The sequence below is a fragment of the Branchiostoma floridae genome, chromosome 2 (assembly GCF_000003815.2).
Source record: "Branchiostoma floridae strain S238N-H82 chromosome 2, Bfl_VNyyK, whole genome shotgun sequence".
Taxonomy (NCBI): domain Eukaryota; kingdom Metazoa; phylum Chordata; class Leptocardii; order Amphioxiformes; family Branchiostomatidae; genus Branchiostoma; species Branchiostoma floridae.
Genome location: NC_049980.1, coordinates 18679768 through 18697329, shown reverse-complemented (window position 1 = coordinate 18697329; position 17562 = coordinate 18679768). Strand labels below are relative to the sequence as shown.

The 17562-nt window shown below is 39.8% G+C and overlaps 2 protein-coding genes and 1 long non-coding RNA gene across 3 annotated transcripts in view; 1 reads left to right on the top strand and 2 right to left on the bottom strand.

The window, feature by feature from the left end:
• The window catches only part of LOC118410334 (ADP-ribosylation factor-like protein 15), an 8336-nt gene extending 4651 nt beyond the window's left edge, over positions 1-3685 (top strand). The window contains exon 5 of the mRNA XM_035811952.1: positions 2392-3685. Coding sequence (XP_035667845.1) covers positions 2392-2550 — 159 coding nt within the window. The 3' untranslated portion in view covers positions 2551-3685. The remainder of the gene's footprint in view (positions 1-2391) is intronic.
• Positions 3686-13672: 9987 nt separating this feature from the next.
• LOC118407765 (NADH dehydrogenase [ubiquinone] iron-sulfur protein 4, mitochondrial-like) overlaps positions 13673-17562 on the bottom strand; it is a 5453-nt gene continuing 1563 nt past the window's right edge. Inside the window, exons 3-5 of the mRNA XM_035808287.1 lie at positions 16242-16414; positions 14126-14205; positions 13673-13937 (exon numbers count right to left, since the gene is read on the bottom strand). Coding sequence (XP_035664180.1) covers positions 13834-13937; positions 14126-14205; positions 16242-16414 — 357 coding nt within the window. The 3' untranslated portion in view covers positions 13673-13833. The remainder of the gene's footprint in view (positions 13938-14125; positions 14206-16241; positions 16415-17562) is intronic.
• LOC118407789 lies at positions 15403-16235 on the bottom strand. Its single transcript, XR_004830198.1, has 2 exons — positions 16154-16235; positions 15403-16073 (listed from the first exon to the last, which is right to left on the bottom strand). It is a non-coding gene; the product is annotated as an uncharacterized LOC118407789 (long non-coding RNA).

Below are 17562 nucleotides of genomic sequence, written 5' to 3'. Positions count from 1 at the left end.
GGTGACATGTACAGATACAGCAGAGCTTAACGCCTGGCCTACCTACATGCCAGCATGGAGGCTCAGGTTGCCTGCGGTCACGCAAATTTAACTGTGCGCATTCCACAGTTGTGTACTTAAGGCCCCAAAGTAGTTGTCTCCACAACACCTACTCTAAAAGTTGCTGAAACATTGACAAGTTCAGAGGAGGGTTCGATAATACAGCCTGTTGTTTTTCTTTGCATGGCCGTACACGTGAGTCCCATCGTACACATTGCTCAACCTGATTACATGCATGTATGCACACACAGAGGGGACCACACCCGCCCTGGAACAGTGCAAAGGAAAGTCCTCCAGGCTTTTACTTCTAGCATACCTTGAGTATATAATAACAAAGGTTATGGCTGAAGAGGCAGTGTTTCACCATAAACATGGGTGGAGATGTCAATGGTGAAAGGTCCAGAAAGTGAATCTCTTTAAAGTTCAGGCATAGTCCGCTTCTCAAAAGAAACATTGCAGGTAGTTTAACTTTAAGACCTTAAATCTGCTCATCCTGTATAGAGAGTGAACTGTACCAAGTGGTTCATTCCAGATTATAGAGGTTATTTCCATTCCCAGTATATTAGGGGCCACCAGTAACCAGTTACCATATATGATATATGTAACATTTCTGATTCTTAACCCTTAAAGTTTGGTGGTATTATGTGATTTTGAAGGAGAATCAAATGCAATGCACATGACTTCATTAGTGCCCTTTCCTACAACTTGTACAAGAGCTTTCATTCAAATTCAAAAGGACAAGCGGATTACAGGTTGCTTGTTCAAAGGTGCAAGTACATCTGACACCTACTATTAAAATAGTAGCTTAAATGGGTAGCAAAGCATGCAGTGAAAAGAAAGGGGTTCAGTCAGAATGGGGTTACTTTTTGTGGAGAATGGTTGTTGCTTCCATGCGATTTAGTCACATATGCTAAACCCTTATCCAAAATATGGAAAACCTGTATATTGTATCCTTCTTGGAGTATGGTACATGTTTACCATGGTTTTATTTTCGCAGTGACCTCTCCACTGTAAAGTCATAATACAGTGAGATTATATTAGTTCTGTTGTACTACTGTACTTCAGAATTGTTTCAACTGCCAGATTAAAACATTGTGAAGCAATCTTTTCTCCTCCTACTGCAAAAATAAATGAATTTACAGTATGTATACAAAAATGTACTTGGAAATGCCTAGTAAGAAATTCTATTTAAACCACAAGCATGGGATCAGGTGTCTCCATTTTTCTGTACAGCCAGCAACTCTTTGATCCTACATTTGAAGAGTATCCTATCGGGAATAAAGAGTTATGATAATCATATAAAATCCTTGACATTTTGACACAAGTATCAGGGAGTATTTTACAGATTAGCCAAAATGGTGGCCTTTCCATTGAAGCTGTTTATACATTATTTAAAAAGTAAATGTCAAAGTATATTTCAAGCCAAGCCAAATCCTTCTCCACATTGCTTTGGTTACCCGTGATGTCAACGGAAAAAACGGATTGTATGGTAATAACTGCTGTATACAGTAGAGCTTATTTTTTTTATAAGGGCCTAGTATCTAAGACTTCCCTATATGATATACCAGGTCATACCACGGTTGAAACTATTTACAGACCCATGTTTCCACATACATGCCTCTTTCCCTTTAAGTATAATATTAACATGACAAAAATTTTTGTATCAACCCATTACAATTATGTGCTCAACAAAATAATTTGTTTAAACTCCAATATCTAAGATTTTATCTGTACACACAAGGCTAATTCCTCCAATTTTGTTCACAAATTTGTTTCAATTCTTTACATTCACGAGGTTTTACAACATAAAGCGACATCAATGGACTACTAATGCAAGACTAACACCACTAGATGAACACTTTGATGAGCGACAAATGTCAAGGGGATCAAGTATGTGTCATTATGTATGGGTTACATATCGGTAATTGGCTTCCTAATTGGTGACATCTGTGATGTTGTATTGTGTTATAGAACCACACATTCTGACTGACCTTTTCATTTCGACCATCCCAACAGACACCTGGTGGTGGTGTTGATCCTCTATCAACACTACTACTGTAAGCTGCATGAATCATTTCCTTCAAGGGCAGGTGTTTGACCAACTGCTTCTCTGATTAATATGTAGCACTTGCGGGAAAGCGTATCGTGGAAGGTGAACACAGGCCACTACTAGCCCCCTGCTATTATGGTCTGATCTGTGCTTACATAACTGTGTGGCCCAAGGGCTAAAGGAACTGAAATGGGTGTCACCCTACATGTATATACACAGTATCTGCTGTGAGAAAAACTTGAACAAGTTTCAACAGGAATGACAAGTTAAGTGCTGATCAGGCCTGTTTTTTTTTTTTTCAGTTGACCAAAGACTTGGAGCTGGAGAAGTTGTGTGCAGGGCGAAAGTGGGCTGTGCACCCATGCTCTAGAGAGGACCAAGGAGCAGTGCGACAGGCTCTGGAGCAGTTCATCACATTCCTCTTCAACACTGGAAAGGAAAGTGAAGAAAATAGGGTGTAACATAGCCTGGTATCCATCCTAGTCTGGTTCTTCTGATCATCGTCATTCTTATTCAAATATTTGGCCTTTAAGTCATTAGTTATTTCAGGTGATAATGTTTTGTCCTACATGTACATACAGGACTGAACTTTTGTATGCCTGTTCTCTCCTTGTTCATGCATAACATGCCTTTCAGAGGACAGTGTGACTCAGAGGTACCATTTAGATTGTACATGTATTTGACATGAATGTTTAATTGCCAATCAATCCTCTATTAATACACATGACATGACTGTTTGGTTGGGAAGCAATGAAAGGAAGGAAACATTTAGAGTAGGATAGATACCAGGCTAGGTGTTGTATGCAACACCCAATCTGATTCTCAAGCAATGTGGAAAGTGAAATTCATCAGCACAGACTTTATGGATATGTGATGCTGACACACTGCAGCACAGTGAAGTTGCTGCACTTCTCAGATGGCTGCTTGTTTGATGTGTATTCAATGTTCTGTTAATTCTCTTACAACTTCTGAGAGTTTGGTTTTATTTTGCACAACTGTGTCTTTTGCTGACACAAGATGTACAGTGTGTTAGCAGGATGGTTTCAAGTATGTCCATCTGATGTTGCTTAGTACTTTCCATTCACCCCTTCTTCACCTCCTTATATGTATTTGTGTGTGTGTGTGTGTGTATGGAAAAGTCTTGTATTATTTGTCGTGCTATGTAGAGACTATTTGAGCAATTTCTGTTCAGACTTTTTTTTAGTAAAATGCAATGTTTCTGTGGCTTTTCATGTGTTGTGTATGGTTGTAAGCATACTTGTCCACTGATTAAAACAATGTCTATTACATAAGCCCTCCAAACGTTTAATCTGTCATCAACAGACTTGAATTTGTACTTTGTAGAGTGATGTAGAGAATTACAATGTATATTAGATTGTTACTGTGGCAATCACCATATAGTGCAAATGACTTTGAATTCCATAAAAAAGTAATGCACTCCTGTGAGAAAGGAGGTGCCGGTAGCATACAGATTGGGAGTGTTTTCAGCGGCTGATTTGCAAGTGTACCGCTTTTCCTGCTCTTTTCTACTGCTTGTCATAATTTTATAACAATACAATCATTGTACAAAACTGCCATTATATATGGTATGCAAACCTGTTTCATTTGTGACTGACTTTTGATGATCTGACTGCTCTACTGGAGTTTTGTTGAAGATTATTCTAATCTAACTTTTTACATGTACATGTAGTTAAAGGTTAAGGTTGAGGCTGTAGGGGCAAAATCATGGTATTAGAAGATGGAGTTCATCCCTTTCCTTCTGCCATTTACCTACCTGACCAAAGTCGTCAGTCAGGTACCCATTTAACCCGGGTGGAGTGAGGATAGTCATATTGAATCCCAAGTTTCTTCTGAGTAAAGTCAGGAAATCAGTGTGTTGTTTGCCAGGCAGTATTGGAGACTTCCTATAGATTCAAAGTTTCAAACCCAGATTATTTACAATGTAGATTTTACTAAACTAAACCACAAGGCCACCAACATGTCATAATACAGGATGTCTCTTGGGAATATATGTTACATGTAAGTGGATCTACATGTACATATTACTTCTTTTATCCAAGGACGTTATATAGCATCCTGTTTTTTTGGTTATTATTGTTATTAGATGGGCTGACTACTGTCTCTTGGCAGCCAGGGGCTGAATTGCAAGGGCTTAAAATAGGTTGGGCTAAATTGCAAGGGTTTGGAGCGAGCTGCTGTTCGGCGCCACTCAGGTGACCTCAATACGACAGTAATTGCCCCAGGTGCGGCCAAAGGACTGTAGGTTTTGAATCACGCACACCGCACCATCGCACATGTAGTGGGTTCTTTTAACGTGCCTGAGGTATGGCTTTCCCCACACACGGAACCTCCATTTAACGTCCAATCCAAGGGACAGCCCTAGCCGAAGCTAGGTACTCATTTTAACCTGAGTAAAGTGAGGAAAGCAGTGTTAAGACTCTTTCCCAAGGGCACAAGATCGAGGACATGCAGCCGGATTCGAACTCGAGACCAAACACGCTGCCTCTGCGCCTCGCAATCTCATGTTTTTTATTGAGACCAGGCACACTTTGTCTCCTCATTTATATATGCACTGTCCATTTGACACTTTTAGGACAAGGCTGGCTGATGAATGTCAGGCAGAAACATGAGAGGTAAACCTCCACTGTGCAAACTGTTTTTCTCACCTGGTGATACCTCCAACCTTTCTGCTATAGCATTCTCTCCTTATATTGTACCTACCCAGGTGTGCTTACATGTACATGTAGGTTACACTAGGTTACCTAATCTTAAGATGGATCTTAGTTAACCACAGAGCTTACCTGTAGTGTATTAGCTAGTTACTTGAATCATCTTATGTCGGGTGGGTTATGTAAAGGGGTCACTGGCCTTCCTTACCCTCCCCACTCCCTCTGGACACCATGTTTGTTTAGTATTAACCCGATATCCTTCTTCTTCCACACCCAGAGGGGAACACAACTATCCTATTTTGTCTACTCACTGTGGGCAATTCAAAATATTTAGAGTCTCCAACATAGCTGTGGTAATTGTATTTTGTTTGTACTGCACGTTTCCCAATGAAGGGGTCAGTTTTTTTTCACACAAAGCTCATTAATACTGCTTGGAATGCACTTTATATCTAACACCACACTGTGCACGTGTGTTGTGTACTGGCATCTAGTACTGGTACAATACAGAAAATCATTCAGGTACAGTTCAAATTACTGGAACATCAATGTACAAGTACTGCACTGAAATAGACTTACACGCTTATACAAGTCCAATGGTACTTATTTTATTACTGAAGACAATATTTTGCATTTTAAGACTTGATTGGAGAAGGGTAACCCAATGTGCTTGGGAATTTCATTTTTGCGGCATCTGGAAGTTGACTTCATTTGGACATTATTAGACATAAAACATACAAGTCTCAATTGCATACATTTGTACTTTTTTTAAAAAATGCTTTAAATTACTTGTGATATTTGGGTAGGGAAGATGATCAACGAACATAATTGACTTATTTGAGATCCATATTTGCATAATAAAAAACGAACATTTATGATATAACACTCGAGACTACTGTAAATGCAGAAATGTTTGTGGTGGTTTTATGTTCGCGGTTTTCGCGGTGGACACTTCACCGTGAACTTAAAACCACCGCAAACATTTTTCCATGGCAGTTAGAGACTACAGTGCATGGTGCTACCGCGAACTTAAAACCACAGTGAAAAGTCCCTTTTCCCGCTACCGCGGAATTAAATCCCCGCAAACTTAAATGCATTTACAGTAATTCAGTGAAGGTATGAGGATGTGAAACTCATTCATATTTTTTTTTACAGAAATGTCCTGGCATCAACAGGATTTAGAGGGATAACTTGTGGGAACCCATATCACAGCACCTGGGAATACCCTCATGAATGAAATAATTCAGTGTGAGTAATGCACAATAAGGACCTGATACTATTCCTTGGGCAGGGGCCAAATATTTTTAACATTGTAGTCTGAGTTCAGGTCTGCCGCCCATTCATTACACAGAGGTTTGTTTGAGGTCCCTGTCCTCCATTAGACTCAGCCAGGTGGTAATAAGGAGGGTGGGAACGGATGAATAACTTACATTACCATTGTGTAGAGGCTCTTCTGCAAAACCAGGTGACCTATGGCATCACAAATGAACAATGTACAACACAGTTCTTAAAGTCCCAGCAAACAGTGACCATCACCTGGGGGGAAGCTTGCCATCCAACTTTGGTCTCTTTTCTTTGGTGAGATTCACTGCAGACCAACGTGTATCTTCAGCTTGACAGAACCTTTTCTCGATCCTTAATGTCACCATCCAAGATGAAAAAGCAATAAATGGCTAGGTGAAAAGAAGAGATCATGATGGATGAAGGTAAGTACCAGTTATTAGAACTTGTCTTGAAGACTGGATTAGTCTCACTTTTTGAGGGGACTCTGAGATCTTGGGAAGTGATATATATTGAAGAGTTACGCAGAGGTCAGCCATAAAATCAGTTGCCAATTGAAAGCCTTGACTCTTATCTGAATTATACATATTGCTCCACAAGTACTACTAATACACTACATAAAATCTAAATAAAATCTAATTATCTCAATGCCATCAACTCGTAAGCAGCCATAATTGTTTTCAATCACATTGTACTGGCGATGATTGTTCATTTGGTAATTCGAAAAACAGTGTTGCTATTAATATTCTATTGTTCGTATTCTACACCCTAGACACACTACAAAAACTCAGTGGTTCTGTTGCCTTTTTTGCTAACCTAGCCAGATGCCACCCCTACGCCCACCCCAACTGTTTGTTTCTTTGTTTCTGTACATGTTCATGATCACTTACTGTTAGTGTCAACCAACACCAGCATGCTTTTGTTTCTTGCTATGACAACCTGTACACACTGGGCCAAGGTAACTGACTGTCCTCCTGCACTGGAATGTGTGGAACTTGTGAGCTGACAACAGTTTGTTACCAGTCTATCAGCATGGCCAGCTTGTAACCCCCTCACTATCAAAGTCTGTCATTGCCCACACAGGGATCCCTGACCCCATAGGCCTACAACCAACACAGCATTTTCAAGTGTCTGCTCAGTACTTGATACAGACATAATTCAGACTCTTTCTCAACTGTTAGCTTTACAGGTACAATGTAAAAAACAGGGTTCATTCCACCCTAAAAATTATTATCTAACTCGCTGTAAATAAAGTTTCAGTCTGTAAACATCTGTCAGCAATGTGTAAAATTTCATGAAAGACTGAAGCTGAGACTTGGTGTACTGTATTATATGTATAGAAAAAGGCCATTTTTCATTTATGACAGCCTTGATTCTAGCCCGCTTGGGCACTATATGAGGGGTTGCATTTTTAATTAATTTTTGATGGGGACTTAAAACCGACCTAGCCACATATGGGGAAGCTTCAGCCCTGAGCTTCAGATGGCAAACCTTTGCAGGTAACAAAAAACCCAACACACTTATCAATAGAAGTACAGGGGATCTATGGCAGGGCTGTATAGCACTTCTAATGATTGAAAAAGTATTCACACTTTGCTTCAGTCTGAGGTCGGCTGCTTTACCTTTGAAGAACAACAAATAACGGAGTTAAGCACAACATATTCCTACATGTCTGTCTCCACACACAGCTGTGACGATACCTAGGGTTACAGTAAACAAATAACAATCTCTTCATAGAGAATCAAGTTGGAAGAACTGTACCACCGGTGTTTCTGTTTGGCCAACACAATCATCCACAGGTGGACTCAACCTGTCCACAGGTGGACTCCCACCTTCCAGTAGCTTAAACATAAAATCTGTGACAATTCCTCTGCCTGATGATGATCATGCCTACACTTACAACTTTCCTATTGTTGGCAAGGGACATGTTTACATGTATGTTGTTAACAAGTGCTGATCAAAGACAGTCCTAGGATGAAGCAACCTAGTTTACCTTTCCCCTACTTTAGGAGGAAGAAACGTACGCCAATTTTTTCAAAGATAAATACCATAGTACAACGACAGTAAAGGTCTTTTGGAAATAGATGGGAATAAAGCAAATCAACGATGCAAAAACACCCAATATGTACAAACAAACATATCTTCCTTATTACTTAATTTTGGGTAGATTCAGAGGCAAAACTCTGGTATGAACTCATACCTGGAGATGGTGCCTTAAAAAAAGGACAGCAGCAGACCTCAAACAGAGGCAAAGTGCAGTGTTTTTTTCCATAACTAGTGCAATGCAGCCTCACCATGGGTCACCCATACGCTTCTTGATTAATGTGTTGCATTCTTTTATCTTGTTTAAGTCTATTCATCATGCTAAGGTATAAAGTAGTTCAAAGGTTTACCACACAAAGATTAATGTGCTCATCCTGCATTTTAGTCCACTAGCTTCCTGTTCTGGAGGGAAGACCAAGGTTCCCAGTGCTGCTTAGCCTTGACCCAGCAACTTTGTTGACACAAGGTGGACAGCTCAGCACTGCTCTGGAGTCGGTCTATCAGCAGTCTGGTCACTGTATGGATGGAATCAGGACAGGCACCACTGCAGCCTAAATCCCTCCTCCATCAACATCCCAACATTGGATGGAGTCTGCAGCACAAACCTATACACAAGCTGCAAACAATCATTCAGTAATTCAGGCCATGGAAAAGTAGTAAGATAATCTGAAAACTACAAAGAAAGCACTTCAATATCAACCTCAGTGTAGGTATGGTCTTTAGAATGCCCAATTACAGTCAAACCTGTCTATAGCGGCCACTCAAGGGACCAGACAAATTTGGCCACTATAGACAGGTGGCCTCTGTATAGAGGTGGTAACTTGTAGATAAAATACCCAAGGGACCGACAAAAAGTGGCCACTATGGACAGGTGGCCCCTCTGTAGAGGTGGCCCCTAATACAGGTTTGACTGTACATGGACATACACAAAAGCATGAGAACTTGATGACACAAACGAGCATTTTGTACATTAGGAGCTTCAGGTGGTAGCCTCAAGCATCAAACCCTGGATACTAGTACATGTAAAATAGCCTAACAGACTTAGATCACCTTAGCTGAAACTGCAGCTGACCCTTCATTGCACTATTACTCTAAGCTTTTACAAAAAGTGTAACACTTTTTATCAGTACATGTATAAGGTCAGCTGCTTTTTCTTTCATTGACATAAACACTGACAACATTCTACATTATCCACATCTTTAAGATTCATGAGTCTGTAAATTGTGTTTCTGATGTTGCCAAGATAATAACTATCACAGGTACAGAAACATTATTGTACATTGTATGTTGGCCATTGGGCAAGATACTGTACATTTGTCTAATGTTTGCAGTGGTTATTTGTAACACTGGTTTTCACAGTGGGTTCTATGCTCTTTCTACTGTACTACAGCGACTGTATTGTTTCGACATGAAACAATATGCAGCCACCTTTCTTCCCCTCTTACATTGAAGTTGAGTCTCTGTGAACTTAAAGTGATTTACAGTAAATCAAAGGAAGGGTGCTGAGATAAAACAGCCAAATTGGGGTGCCTAAAGTGGAAGACTGCCAGTATACAAACATTAAGATTGGCTCAAAGGCTGAACATGGTCTGGAGCAATGGCAGACTGTCAACAAGCTCATAAGTGCCATCAAAAACTGATTCACTCAAGACCTCACTAAAGACTGACAACATGACATAACCTCTGTAGCCCCTGGGAAATTCCTAAACAGCCCCCCACCCTCATTATCGCTGCTTGTCACAACAGACTGGTTGCCTAGATATGTCAAGGCTGTTAGTGGTGCGAGACCGGAGATGAGACCAGGCTCCTCTGTCAGCACCTCTCCATCATACCTCAGGATATCATAGGCTGACTCCACGCCCAGGTCATTATTACAAAAAAGCCAGTGTGCTTAAAAGCTCATAACCTTTTGCATGATAAACTGTTGAAGAGTAAGAAACAGACCTCATTATAACATGGGAATGGAGCTCACCTATATAAATCATGTCACTCCACAGAAGTCTGAAACCAGATTCTGGAAGCTTGGGGAAACTACCTGACTATTCCAGATCCTCTAACAACCCCCTCCAGCAAAATCAAGGCCAATACAAATACTATAAACTTTGGATATCACTTACATATTCTTGAAAACGTCAAAAGACGCTGGAGACATGACTCTCAAGGTCTCTTCCAATGCAATGGCCATCTGATAATCCTTGTCTTCATCTGTGAACAAGATTGTTTCTATGACAAACAGTCAGCAGGTCTTTATGTAACTGCTCATGAGGTATGTCAGTGAAGAAGATATGGTAGCATCAAAGATTGGAAGACATCAGTATCATCTATCTCCTGTGGCACATGGCGTCTTGAACAGAGATAGATTTGCTTTTGGAGGACGTCTCATCTGGTTTTCAATGTCAGATGTGCAGTCAATTCATCAAAGGAATGTGTGTTTGTCTTAGCCCATGGTGACAAAACACTGGGACAGCCTTATGTTCCAACACCTCTATGTTTGGGCTGGGAAGTGTTGGAAAACGGTGTTGGAACATAGGGGTGTAACCAACAAAATACGTCAATCAAGTGTTGTCAAGACTCTTGATCATCCATGTCTGAATAACTCTAAGGTAATCTTTTGACAACAATTCTGAAAGTACTGGGTGTACTCTATAAGCATAGTGGGGCCGCGTAGCGCAGTGGCAGCATATTCGGCTCGAGACCGAGAGGTGGCGGGTTCGAATCTGACTGCTGTGTAACCGATCTTGTGCCCTTGGGAAAGGCACTTTACACGACTTTCCTCACTTAACTCAGGTGTAAATGAGTATCTAGCTGCGGCTAGTGGCCTTGGCGGGGCTTTGTGGCCGAGACAAGCCTTAGGGGCATGTTTGGGCATGACGCACCCGCCATGACACACGAGTTGTGCGATTGGGGGTAGGAGGAACCCCTTACATCCTTGGTTGGAAGTCCTCCTAGGAGACGGAAACTCCAAATAATAAACCTGCATCTGCTGGGGCCGGCTTACGTGGCAAAACAGTTCTGTCCCTGTAGGACTTTATAGTGCGCCAGTAGACGAGAGGGTGGAGAAGGGAGTGCACACCCCTCCTTCACCTTAAAAAGTCATGTGCAGGCCAGGCAGACTGGTCGTCTAATCAACCTTGTCTGCCTACCATTGATCTTCGGATACGAAGAAACAGCCATCACATCACTCTATAAGCATACGTTTTGTTTGTATCTGCATGATAGTGTTCTTAGTGAGAATACTGGTCCCTTGGCATCGCATCGGTCACAAAATGCTGTTTAATTCTAAGTGCATGCACATCAATGACAGGTCTATTGTAGTGCACATGAAACAGTGACGTACATGTTATCTGCTGCAATATGCCATATAATACTAACACGGCTTAACAAATTTATGTGTTTTGAGTGAAAATAAATATATGTATCAGTATTGTGTACTAGTACTGATTGTGGTGCTGCTATGCCCCATGCATCAGGTTATTGTGAAAATATCATTGTATGACTTTCTTTATAACTGGATTGATTGTGCCTGAAAGCTTTCTCTTTCCTAGGTGATGATTTGAATGCCACTTGAAGATGGTCAATTTTGCACTAAATTTTTTTTCCCAAAAAAATTTGCAAAAATTGAGAGATGGAAGACTTGAGGGGGTTCATCCTTACAACTAAAAAAAAAAGGTTGTCCCCAAGCAATGTTAGCATCTCCACATCCTGTGGAGTGTTCACTAGGAGGGTGGTTTGGTCACTTTGTATTTGTTCCAACATTTCCTAACATGTGCACATCTCCTAAGACCATGAAGATAACAAACCACTTGTGCTACTCTAATGTACTTACATACATGTGCTCCCCCAAATCCTTATAGGAAAGGCCACCCCGAGAAAACGTGTAGGTGGGGTTGTTAATCCTGTGTGCCTGAGAATCATACAGCCGATTACAGGTGTATTTACAAGGTCAAGGGCAGGTCAGTGCAGTGCCACAGAGTGGCTTAGCGGTATGTGCAAACATCAATTCCTCAGCAACAGGGACTGAGGGAGCTGAGGGATTGTGAGAAAAGGGTTTCAAGGGTCCAGGTTTGAGTTCACATTTTTCATAATTTGCTGCAACATGGCATCTAATACTAACATCGCTGAAGAGAGTAAGTAGTGTTTTTTTAATGAAAATTGATTTGGGGCCGAGCCTCACTTCTGTGTATGCATCTCCATTGGAAGGAATGATCAGCTACATTGACCCAGATTCACTGTCCAAGCATTCTGCGTTTCATGTTGCACGTTGTTATTGAGAAAATTTCAAAGTTAGAATTTTCTTTATTATTCGCATATTTCAACAACATCACTAACTTTTTTAGTCTGAAGTATAGATGAGAGGTTCACTTCCATGTGTAAATTTTGCAAATCATTTTTTTACATGAAAATACATTTCTCAAAAAATTAAATGTACTAAAGAGATTGAGGAAACTGAGACTCAGTTATTCCCCATGCATCGCTTTTTGCTGCAGAAATATTTCCCGAAAGAGACGGTTGCAAGAGGGTGAGCAGCCTTGAATTGAGACCCCAAATAAACTTAGTGGGCACAGCCGTTTTGTATAAAGATGGCAGTTAAACATACACGCAGTCTCAAGTCACCCGACACTGTAGCATGTATGCAAAACATGTCCTTAACTTGCCAGTAGATATCTGTACAACTACAAGGACTTAGTCTAAGAGTGACTTAGGATATTATCATACCAGGTACACAAACTGAGGATTACAATGTCTGTATCTGTACCTTTACCTGAACAATTCAAACTAGTGGCCTTTAATTAAGACAGAAGCAGTTACATAAGCATGGACACACTATTGCCAGAGTATCCCAAATTAGACCTGATTTCAATGCCCATACTATGATGGGAATATTGAAGTGTTTTTCTCTTTTCAAGTGCTGAAAGTTTACACATTTCAGTGTAATTCAATTCAGCTACAGCACCAATACATTGACATTTTGTATTTGAAATTGTAGTTGTACCTAATTGATTTTAGCAGTATCGTCCGGTGACCATAATCTGTGCTGTTGTTTTACATGGCCTCTCCTTGACCCTTGCCAGCCACGACTGTTTAGGACCCACCTCAGTCCCCCAGCAAATTATGGGGCTGGTTGCCAGGTTTGCAAATGCAAGGAAATTGTCCGGTCCCCGCAATTGTGAATGTTAAGAATCCGGTTTATTACTTGAGCTGGTAGGGAAAGAGTGTCGTGGTCTCGTGGGGTGCAGGCACAGGTTTTCCATACATGGCAGCTTCCATGTCTGTCTGGGACACATTAAGCAGTTGGGGGATGACCTGAGGACTTAGGGAAACCAACCACACACATTTCTGAAGGTCCTATAATACGCTAGATAGCTATGCTGTGATACAAAACATTCACACTCTGCAAGAGTGCAGACACGTTTTACTCACTGGTACTGATAAACAGCACAGACAATACAGAGTTGAAACTGTTCCCACCAGCTTTAAACTTATAAACTGAGTACACACTGTACATCCATACAAACCTAGTGCAGTCAACTTGTACAAAATACACATTAATCAAAATAAGTTTTGCCCTTAAAGTATGGATTGAAGACCGACACCTGGTGATATGTCCACTTTTTAATTGAGATACAGACAACTGAATTATCACATCACCTTTACAAGTCTTGGTCTGATACATGCATTTGCAGTGTAATGAAATAACAAGACAACATATATTTTTTGCTTACAAGCCAAACCAATGAAGATGCAGGCTATATACTACTTTGTCGACACTCGCGTTTTCTTGTCCCAGGAGAAGTTGGCACCGTAGGACTTAGCTCGCATTCTCGGTTCACGTTTTTCTTCCACCTCCCAAGCCCATCCTAATATAAGTACAGACATATTAAAAAGTAATTATAATTTAAAAAGTTCAAGTACATTGCATCTAAGGCTACAATAACCTTGATATCATCTTGTAGCATCAACGAATGAGATATATTTCTTCCAGTTAAGGTTAATTTCTTCCAGCTATTAAACATTAATCTATATTCACTAAAGGAATTCCACCCACCATTTCTGTCACAGTAGGCCATAGCATCCTCTTTTGAGTCAAAGGACAGGGTGACAGCCAAGTTGGAGAGGGGGTCAGCCCTGGGAAACAAACAGAACAATAAAAACACTTTAAGTCACCACATTTACAGAGCTTGCAACATCTTCAAGGACTCAGGTTGCAAATTCATTATTACATGTGATACATCATAATGTGATACATACACACAGGCACAATACATGAGTAAGAAGAGAAGGATGCATTTCCTAAGTTGTCAGTGTGTCTGAAAACCCATTTCAATCACTTCGAACAGAGATTGGAAAAATGTTGCTTGATTTAAACCTGACACAACTACTAATGGCCTGTATACAAGAATAAAAGACATGTAGCTACAATACAACATTACGTTACCATATTACAAAAATGAACTCATGTTTTTCTGATTTATTTGTATCTAAAGACCACTGCGTGAACCTTTTGACATTAACTAGACTGGGCAGATTATGACCGAGAATATTTTAGACCTGTGAATTAACCATTTTTAATTTGGTAAATTCTATGTATTCTAAGCCATGTATGGTATGTAGCTTTTAACTGACACCAGCATGAGACATAGTGTGTGAGCAGTTAACACAAATTAGTATATCTACATGACTGTCATTTTGAGTTTAAAAAAATGTTTTATTTTGACTTTGATTATCATTCATCTCATACATGTACCAGCAAATGTAGAAATAAAGTATCTGATAGTAGATAGTACTGGTAGTAGTACAAAATCTTGGTCTGGCCACAAACTATGTTCACCTACAGAAACAAAGGAGGTATGATTCCTTTACATTTTAATGTCAGACCCATGGTTTCCATATGAGTCTTATACACCCTCTCCCTTTAATGGTCTCCAAATTGTGTTAGAACTACAGATCATGACTGCTAGGTCTATAATTTTAGCAACCACCCTCATCTTCTGTTGATTTGTGGGTGTAGCGAGAGGTTTTATTTTGGATTAGTCGTGGCTCCATGTCTGCAGGTCTTCAGGCAGTACTAAAACCACCGCTATCTTAAAGTATCAGCACTGTATCAATGCCGCAGGAAAAAGCAATGTTTCATGCAACTACGCGCATATGTGTAATTCATAGGCCTTGATTACATGACCACAAAAAAAATTACTACACATGTGTTAGAGTAAAGCCTGGACTAAAGCCATGTGTGAATTTCATTGGAATTCCATACTTAATCTCTGAGCATCAAGCTGCATGAGCTTTGCAAAATTGTAAACAAAATCAAAAGCACACAAGTCGTTACTTTTCCATAAATTTGTAGTGAGTTCATTGACTTACCACAGAAGTATAATGGCGCTAAGATAAGGAAACAGGACTTTGTAAGCCAATGACATAATTATGGTGTCCGACCATGACTTCCAATTAAAACTACATTTTGTGTACAGTACCGAGTAATCATTCTATGTCAAGGTATGGCCTTGACTAACATAAAAGTTCAATTATTTCCAATAACTGCAATTAACTATCTCAAATGTTCATTTGATCTTCTTTTTGCAGTTTTAATAGCGGAAGTACTGAATTCCATTTTACTCAAGTCTACTGTAGTACAAATGCCAATGACTGAGCATCATTTTATCAATATCAAAAATTAAGTAATGACACCAAGGTCAAAGGCCTTAATCGTACTTTCCTTTTATCTTCTGGTAAAAAAAACTAACAGCCATGATTATTCATGCAAACAAATATTTTTGTCTTAGTGATTTTCAACCACTTTAGTTCCTTAAAGAGCATATCTTCCACTTGTCGTAACAGGAAAGAAAGACAATAAGCATATGCACGAGGACATTCCCCTAGCCCTTATCAACAAGCACAGTGAACAGTTGATCAAGGATCAACAACTGCCAAGATTATAACTACTTTCTGGTCACTCCTTCCACCTCTTGGTCCAGAGTTCTGGTCACTCTTTCGACCTCTATCTGGACACTCATCACTGGACTATGCCTGCTAGCATGATATATTATATTTCTGGACATGGTATGACTCTTTCGACCTCTATCTGGACACTCATCACTGGACTATGCCTGCTAGCATGATATATTATATTTCTGGACATGGTATGTTTTTTTGTTAAGACTTACGAGGACCCCCATCCCATCAGTGGATTCTCCCATCTCTCCCTTGTATCGAATTCTATCTTCCACTGGCGGGTGCCTGCTGAGCCAGACTGCATGGCGTTGCGTGCAGGGACATAGATCCTGGCCTTCCGTGTGGACAACTGCTCTTCAGGTACACCAGACAAGGGGGCCAGCTCCTAAAGAGAAAGTATATTTACATATTGTTCATCAAAGAAGAGAAATTAGAAGAAAGGATGATATTTAGCAAGCTGAGGATATATTTCATATCACATTGCGATGGCAAAGAAATACATACATAACAGGGCTCGAAATTCATTTTGGGATTAGAGTCAATTCCAAGTCACCGAGATGGTTTTGAAATGATATTTGTAATAAGTTTGAACTGTTTTGAGTAAAAGAACATTTCAGTCACTAAAGTTCGAAATTGTTCAAACATTTCAAAATGAAAGTTTAAACATGTTTGAACCTTTTTATATTTGTTGGAACATTTGGGAAAGTAATGATATCATTATCTCTTTATTTAGAACAATTTTCAAACATCTATGTGTTTTTGTTATTGTTCCAACATGTTCCAACATTTTGTGTCATTTTTTCCCTCCATAAAAACTTTTATTGACCCCATAAACAAAGCTGCTAAGCTTAGTCCTTTGTTTGGATCTTGTATTTTTTGAGATTTTCTTTAGTATAAACTGGTGAGTCTTTTGTGAGAAGGTGGCAGACAGACATAATTTCCTGCACTTGGCAGGGATGTGTGAATTGCCCTCTTCCTAGCCCACTGACCCAGTTTCATCATATTGTTTCCATGTTCGAACATGTGATCACAAATGATGCATCTATGTTGGAACAGTTTAGAAACTAACAGAAATAATGTATTTGATGTTAGAAATGTTTCTAACATGTTTGAATACTATAGAAACATTTAGAACGTCACATAGATGTTGTAAATAGTTCTAAACAGTTACTTATCACAGTTAGATTGTTACAAAGATTTCCAAAATGTTAGGACAAAAGGCAAGAAACACCCTCTCGGTAATATGGAATCGACTCTAGGTGCACTGGTGCACCCAGCTTAAAAAATTGGGTGCACCAAAAAATGTTTGGGTGCACCACTTAAATTTAATTAATGACCTAATAGCAAAACTTAGCTACAAGCTTATCAAATTCTTAAACGAGTACCATGACAGATTTTTTATCATCTTTCACTTCGATGTCAAGAATATGATGTATACTAGTATGCTTTGATATCTTTACATACATAAACCTAAGAAAATATTTGGGTAAACCCTGTGCACCCACAGCAAATAATTGGGTGCACAGCTCTAAC